This window comes from Moschus berezovskii, chromosome 21, assembly GCF_049115385.1.
Source record: "Moschus berezovskii isolate FMDL1 chromosome 21, NW_MosBer_1.0, whole genome shotgun sequence".
NCBI lineage: Eukaryota > Metazoa > Chordata > Mammalia > Artiodactyla > Moschidae > Moschus > Moschus berezovskii.
In genome coordinates, this window is record NC_142480.1 from 63,574,271 (window position 1) to 63,582,325 (window position 8,055).

General features: G+C 45.1%; 1 protein-coding gene across 4 annotated transcripts; it reads right to left on the bottom strand.

Moving 5' to 3' along the window:
• Nucleotides 1–748: 748 nt before the first annotated feature.
• LYSMD4 (LysM domain containing 4) lies at nucleotides 749–7,692 on the bottom strand. 4 transcript variants are annotated; one of them, XM_088829696.1, is made up of 4 exons: nucleotides 6,013–7,617; nucleotides 5,654–5,702; nucleotides 5,439–5,480; nucleotides 749–3,675 (listed from the first exon to the last, which is right to left on the bottom strand). In XM_088829696.1, exons 1-4 carry the CDS (start codon nucleotides 6,204–6,206, stop codon nucleotides 3,064–3,066), a joined length of 897 nt encoding a protein of 298 aa, XP_088685822.1. In that variant the 5' UTR covers nucleotides 6,207–7,617; the 3' UTR covers nucleotides 749–3,063. The 4 variants fall into 4 exon arrangements, with proteins under 4 accessions (XP_088685822.1, XP_055273671.1, XP_055273672.1 ...); XM_055417696.2 differs by lacking the exons at nucleotides 5,439–5,480; nucleotides 5,654–5,702 and adding an exon at nucleotides 7,624–7,692 and having other exon boundaries at nucleotides 1,056–3,675; nucleotides 6,013–6,302; XM_055417697.2 differs by lacking the exons at nucleotides 5,439–5,480; nucleotides 5,654–5,702 and having other exon boundaries at nucleotides 1,056–3,675; nucleotides 6,013–6,302; nucleotides 7,503–7,638.
• Between the last annotated feature and the right edge of the window lie 363 nt (nucleotides 7,693–8,055).

The following is an 8,055-nucleotide window of genomic DNA, read 5'->3' on the forward strand; positions in this document are numbered from 1 at the left end:
TTCTGGGAATGTATCTGAAGAAAATAAAAACACTATGTCAAAGAGGTATCTGCACCTCCATGTTCACAGCAGCATTCATTTTCAATAGCCAAGACACGGAAACAACCTAAGTGTCCATTGAGGGATGAATGGATAAAGAAACTGTGATACATAAACATACACTGGAATGTTTTTCAGCTATTAAAAAGACGGAAATCCTGCCATTTGGAACAACACAGATGGATCTTAACAGCATTACATTAAGCAAAATAAGTCAGAGAAAGACAAACACTCTATGACCTCACTTATACATGAAATCGAAAAAAAAACACAAAGAAAAAAACCCAAACTCATAGAAAGAGATCAGGTTAGTAGCTACCAAGTCAGAGAGTGAGGTCAGGGAGGAACTTGGAAGATGTGGTCAAAAGGTATAAACTTCCAGTTATAAGAGAAGTATTACAAAACTAATAATGTACAACTTGATGACTATAGTTGACACCTGTTATATGGTATATATCAAAGTTGTTAAGGAAATAAACCCTGAGTTCTCATCACAAGAGGAAAAAACCATGTTTTTTTCTTTTTTTGTATCTACATGAGATGATGGATGTTAACTAAACGTGTAATCATTTCACAACATATCTGTCAAATCATCATGCTGTACATCTCAAACTCATATAGTGCTGTACATCAATTATATCTCAATGAAACTGGGAAAAAACGTTAAAATCCCCTCTATGAGCCATCATCTTAGGGCCCATATTATTCTCCCTCATTTAGGCACTCACAGAGGCAAGGTAAAGAACTAAATTCCTGAGGAGGGGCTGTGTCATGGCTATGACTGGGTAGACCTGCTCTGGGTGACCCTAAGGCATCTGCTTAGCTTTTGCATCCTTGCCTCCCCAGATGGGAGTATCCTTTGTCTGATGACAGATTCCCTAGACTTCTGCAATATTAAGCACTACAGTTCAATCAAAAGCATTGGAGACTATCTAACAAGTCTAATTATTTCTTTACAATGTAACTCCCCAAACACAATACAAATGCAGTAAAAATACAGAAAGTGAGCTCCACAGTATCTCTTATGTATACCTAAAACAATTTTAAAGCATGTAATGTAGCCAATCAGCAATACTGTGTTTGTTAACTCTTGTTCTTCACCTACTGGGGTAACCATTGGCACAAGCCTCGGGCAGGCCTCACCTCTTGGACACAGACAACTCCATTTTCTCCAGCATCATTCCACATCTTTTAATTCTGAATTACCAATTCCCAAATTAAAAGGGAGGAATCAATTTTCCTTCACAGAAGAAATTATTTTATTCCACTTGAAAAAAGTACAGTTCTTTGCTTGGCAAAAGTCATTTTCTCATGAGTCTGCATCCTGCCTTTTGAATTTAATGTTGACAAAATGTTAGAGAAACTTGTGGTCCTTGGGCACAATACACAAACATTTGACCAGAAAGGCATTTACATGATGAAAACATTTCCTGTAGCAATGATTCACAAGTTCACTTTAAGACCAGTTTGACATTGAAGAAAACATTTAGTTTCATGATTTAAATTTGCTAATTGAACCCAGGGCAAAAGTTTTTCACATAATTGAGAGGAGAAACTGAAAACCTATCTCAAGTACCCATCCACCACATTCTCCTTTTCTTACATGAGCTCTTTTAAATTGATCTCTAGGCCAAAGGTGTCAAATGCCTTAAACCTGCCCAATGCTCAGCATTTGTGCATGTTTTTCTCCTTAGAGGCAGACCTTTCCAAGGCTCGGCCACCCTGGCCAATTTCCACTCCTCCATGAGACCGAGGCAGGCTCCTACCCTCACCCCAATCACCCTTGCTACAACAGCAAGGCCTCAGACGCCAACCAGGCCCTCCACAAGCTTCCAAACTTAACACCGCTGTTGCCTTGTCAGAGAAGATGGGCAAACCTCAGGCATCTCTTTTTATGGTCTTCCACAGCAAAGGTCACCTCTAGGCTCTACATTAAGTGTTCGGTATTTTAACATCATGAGTTACATTGTATTCACCCAAAGAAAGGTGACTGAGTCCTAATCCTGTTCTACGACTCTAGAATTTCTAAGAACAGGATCAAGGAAGCAGAGCAAGTACATTCATTCCCACTGCACCATTCTGCCAGGAACATACAGGGGCCAGCAGATGCTGGGCTGGTGACTGCTCAGCCTTAGAAATGTCATGTGTTGGGACCTGGGTGATAAGGCACTCATCTTTCTCCCTATACCTACTCCACTCGACACGGATCAGAAAGAGCTTCTTCCAAGGATGCTGACTTGGGGAATCCAGTTAGCAATCACTATGGAAAAGGTCCTCAGGTGAAACTGGGCCATGGCCTTCAAATGTTCTGGCTAGGAAGTGTCGGCTGCACCATGAAGAGCTTAAAATGTGCCTGTGTGTCAGATTAAGGAGATCTAAAATTATGAGGAACAGAACTGCTATTTACTCAATATTACAGCAGTTTAGATTTAGGGCTTTCAAAATTCTAGATATGACATAAAAAAGCTATCTGGGTGTAAATGTGAAGCAGGGCTTGTTACAACTGTAATGTATAACGCCCTGAAAAAGGATGGCATCGCATTATTGCACACCGTCTTTGCTGGGGAGATACAAAACATCATTTTTCAGAGCCAGTCATCCCTCCACAGTAGGCAGGGGACAAAGCAACAAACAGACAAAGCTGACACCAGAGTCTCCCATATGCAGGTCCATCTGCCAAGGCCATTCATCTCCCTCCAGGCATGTCTTGAGGGCCTACAGTGCTACTGTGAAGACACACAAGTCCAGACCACTAAATGCCTTCAAGAAGCAGCATTTGCCATGTGTAAACGTCTCTCCTGTCGCTCTTCTCTGGATGTAACAGGCTGAGAATGCTGATGTTTTGGCTCCCACAGGCTTGGATGAGTCCACTCCCCATGATGAATGTGATTGAGAACATGATGGTAACTTCTGAAATCTGACCATATGTCACAGAAAAAAAAAAAAAATGCAGCATGCTAAGATATGGCCAACATCAGCAGAAGCCCAAGTGTTAAAGCGGGCCTGATTCCTCAGAAACAAGAGCTAATTCCCCCCGTGGGTGGTCTGACTGAACTGGCTGTCTGAAGAGAGGATGGTTGGCATTGGAATTGCTAATCTAGGGGCTTGCCCTGGAACTGCATTCCCTGCCACGGAGCCATTAGGGATAGCAGTTGTATTCAAGATACTAGGGGTCTCACTAGTAGCCTGTATTTTAAAATAGACCAAATAAAACACTGGTAAAACAACTCCAATTATAAGCATGATAAAAACAGCATTCCACCACTGAATTCCACAGTCTGCACCATTTGTCGGTATCTTCGGAGCAGCAGGAAGCAGTGGCTGACTGGAGGTCTCTATGGAGTAACTTTCACTCAAAAAGATTTCTGACTGAACTGCATGTTCAATATTCTGATCAATACCCTTAAAGAAATCCGTCAGTGAGCTAGATGAGGCACTGGCATTGACAGCTGCTCTGTCTGGGTCTGGCTGCTCCTCGAAGGTCACTCTGGTCTCTGAGGATGAGTTCAGGAGGGGTCTAAGTTCTTTGTGGGTCTCTGTTAGGATGCCGTGGTTTTTCACTGGAATCTTAATAGATTTTAAAGCATATAAGTCTTGTTCTCTGATGAAGTTGTTGACTTTCTTGATATCTGCGACCTAGGGAAGACATGAAGACAAACATCACAAAATATGTAAAGCTGTTTAAAACTAATATCCAAAAAGTGGCACTTAACCTTCCTGGGTGATGGTCCACACCCACATCACTTAAGAATCTGACGAACACTGGGAAACTGTTTAACTATGAACAAAATTGAGTTCAGGCTGAATAACGGTTTTTTGGCTTTAACTCAGCCTTAATGTACAGCTTAGTCATCAAATTTTTGTATAGACTTACAAATCTGAGCAACTCAAGATCAATTTTGGAAAAGAATTTATTGTTTGTTTGAAGTGTGCCTTCAATAAAAAGCCTTAAGGTGAAACACTTCATGGTAAAAGAAGGCTGTAGCCCTTTCTGCATTTAACTTTTTAAGCAACAGTGCCCCTGTCTGGCTGACTTCTCTCCTGCATCAGAATTTAATTTAGGAGCTGCAGTAGGTATCAGCATTCGGCGAACACAAAGCCTGAGCCAGCTCTACCGACACGAGGACCTAGTTCATCTGTAACAGCTTCTTAAAAGAGGTGCTCTCACGGTTCTACTACGTTTTCCTTTCCAGATGTACTGTATGGCCTATAAACTTATTTTTAAAATAAAAGCAATCTAGAGTTAATTCAGTTTGAGGCTTTCAGAACACTTGTTATAACTAGAAACATGCACAGAGTATGCATCAAGTTGGAAACTACAGACTGACACCTTCCATTTCAATATTATGACTTGAGAAAGGAACATGACCTGAGTTTTAAAGACTCACAATAAAGTTTATGACAAAGTCATAACAAACTCCAAACTCCCCTCATATTCAAATTTAAAAGATTTAAAAAGTAGGGGGAAATGTAAGTCAAAGACAAATCCTCCCTCAAGTGATTGTTTGAAAACTTACCAAAAGCATCAGAGATAGATTATAAGGTTTTAACTTCTAAGTCCATTTAAACTAGAATGTAAACACAGTCAACAGACTTCATTCAAATCAATCATCTTCATTATTTTATTTAGCAATTTTTTTTTTACCATTTAATTGTATTGGGGTACATCTTGTAACTTACAGTACTTGAGATATTTTTGTCTTTGATCCTAATAAGTTAACATCAAACTTATTTACTTCAAATAGGAAAACTGATCACTTATTAGATAAATTATATAGTTCTTCTGGATTTGCTAAACATCAGCATTCCAAGAAGCCCACTGCATCTATTCAGGTCTTTGTAGGAAAGGATTCAATTTTTAGCCCTTGCTCTATAAACCATTTAGTAGGCCTACAGAAGCTGATTATTAGGATCAAATAAAAATCTCAGTACAATTTAGAGACCATTATGAGGGGGCTTTCCAGGTGGCTCAGTGGTAAAGAATCCGCCTTCCAATGCAGGAGATGCAGGTTCGATCCCTGGGTCAGGAAGATCCCTGGAGTAGGAAATGGCAACCCACTCCAGTATTCTTGCCTAGAGAATCCCATGGACAGGGGCGGCTAGATGGCAACAGTCCACGGTGTCACAAAGAATTGGACATGACTTAGCGACTGAGCAGGCTTGCATGTGTCCCTGGAGACCAGTTTAATAACCCGGGAAACAACAGTCCCACACAACATGCTGAGTCATTTGATCCGTTAGATAAATGAGAGAACCTTCAAGGATAAAAGGATTTTTTAAACAAGTAGTTTATATAGCCTTGGAGAGAGCCATAGAAAACAGTAGCACAGTGCTAGCAAAATGAAATAGTTTGAATCTAGGAGAAAATGCAACAATTCAATAAATACTGTCCTACTTACTTTGCCATTGTTAATCACTCTGAATGCTAAAAACATAATTAAAGAGAGAAACAGGGTTATATAGATACACAGCATACAAAGGATAGATCATGAAGTTCTGAAAGAGAGAAGGCAAAAATTTACCAATCAAATAAGCTACAATTAGCAAAAAAGGTTTAAAAACAGAAAAGTAGCAAAAAAAAAAAAAAAAGCAAGCACACCAAAGAAATTCTGGATAAACTCTGCCTGGCATCTCTGGCCCCATTATGTGTTAAATAAAATGTGCGCAAAAGAGAAAAAAAGGTTTCAGAATTTCAGTTTGGAAGGACAAGGAAGACCGGAAGTACTGTGCAGAGAGGGAACTGTCCCATCACCTGAAATTCCTAATTGCCTCTCTCTGTGATGAAGAGGTCATTCCACCTGCCCTCCATCTCTAGCTAGATAGGAGTGTCCTTTACTCTAGAACAGGCTTCTCCCAACCACTTCTGGGGGTCAGGAAGAGGTAGGAAGGGTCCCCACCCTTCAGTGAGCACCTCTGTTCCTCTAAACACAGGGCCAAGGGGCAGGTGGCGCCTTCTCCTGTGGGGTTTCTTACTTTGCAGCCATACTGAAGAGCGAGCTTGTTGAGGCTGTCCCCCTGGGCCAGCTCCCGCTGCAGCAGCACCACGTCCCCTGCTCCTGGCCGGTGAGGGTGGTGGGCACCCTTCTTCTGGCCCTCCTTGCCCCGGGGCCGCAGGGCCACTCGATGGGACTCTTCCTCGGAGGAGTCCTCGGAGTCCTCAACACCATTCTCAAACATGTAAACGTGGCTGGTCGGAGTCCTACAGACCACAGTTGGGCCTTGGAAGGTCTTGGTAATCACCTCCTTCTGCCTCATTTCCTTAACTGAAAACCAAACCCCAAGGTTAATTCCACACAAGGCATATTCATTCCTCTGGGACTACAATGAAGACAAACATCTTCTTCTTCTTAGAGATGACTTCTTTCCCTAAAATAAATTCTCAACACATACTCATGACATGTGTTGAGTATTTCGTGCACAAAAAATATCAAAACGTATTTATGCTGGCTGAGATGAAGGGAGAGACAGGCAAATAAATATATTTTTTCCTAATTACATATTTTTGAGCAAAAGACAAGAATCCCCTTTCTTTTCCCTTTACTCCTCATCCATTGCTATGTCTCCCCAGACCCCACCGATGTACAGAAATAACTTCTCTTTTTGGTTTTGGAGTAATAAAACAGCAGCTGGGATCACTGACGAGAGGTAAGGACAGCTCCCAGCTTACTTACTTGCAGAGACTCTTAATCTCAGAACCTTTTACAAAAAAATTCTTGCTCAATACTTCAAGCATTCCAAAGTAGTTTTACTTAAGGTCAAGACTAAGAACATTTGCTTAGAAGAATTATGAGACTAAATACTCTGATCTTGAAACGGCTTGAATTATGTAACAAGTGAAGCAAGTTAAGGGGAGGATTTCTGTCAAACTGAGGAATTCGTCCGGTTTCTCACAGCTCCCTCGGCCTTCAGAACCTTCCCAAGTCTGGTTTTTATTTTCACTTCCAGACAAGTGCAGAAGCCACAATACAGCCTTTTCGCTCTACAAGTGGCTCGAATGAACTTCCAGAAATGAAATCTCAAAACCGGGAACGACAGCCTGAAACAACTGGCACTGGGTTTCTTGGGAGCCAGAAGGGGTGCGGCCCCCTAGGAGCAGCGGGGCCGCGGAGCGACCCCTCCCTGGCCCCAGACCCCGCCCCGCACTCCGGAGCCCCCGCCGGCTCGCGGGGAGGGAGGTAAGAAGCGGCTCTCCGGGTGTCCGACGGTCACCCGTGGCGGCCGGCGCTCGAGCGGACCTTCCCGTCGGAGCTCAGCGCCTGCAAGAACCCCCGGGGCTTCCGGGGCCTCAGTTTCCCTCGGAGCTCCTGCCGCGAAAGAAAGGGGGACCCCCAAACAGGAGCTGTCTGAGAAAAAGCCGGGAGCAGCCCGTCCTCTGCTCAGACCTGGGAGTCCCAACATTCCACAGAGGCGCGACCTCCACCCCAGAAACCTCGGGCAGCCCTCGACAGTCTGGGTCGCGGCACCTTCAGCTGCAGGAGGGTGACCTCAGAGCTCCAGGAGTGGCGGCGGGCCACCCAGACGACAAACGGGGCGACACCACTGCCCCGAATTAGGACCGCCGGCCCCCTCCCGCAGGCCCGGTACCTCAGCATCCGGGATCCACCGAGACCCGCCGCCGCCGCCGCCGCGCCTGCCGATTGGCTGCGGAAATCAGCTGGTGTCTGGGGGCGGGAACGGCGAGGTAGCCAATGAAATCAGTGATGGGCGGCTCCGGCAGTGCGGCGAGGTCGGCACAGGACCTGCGAATCCCAGGCCGGCGGCGGGGCGGGGCCGAGGCCGGCGGCGGGGCGGGGCCGAGGCCGGCGGCGGGGCGGGGCCGAGGCCGGCGGCGGGGCGGGGCCGAGGCCGGCGGCGGGGCGGGGCCGAGGCCGGCGGCGGGGCGGGGCCGAGGCGGAGCTCCTGGACTGCACCTCGCCGCACCTGCCTGAGTGCGGGAGCCGCGCTCCCTGGCCGGTCCTGGCTCCCGGGTCTCCCAGCTCTCCGCTGAGCCTCCGCGCTCTCACCCGCTATCTGTCT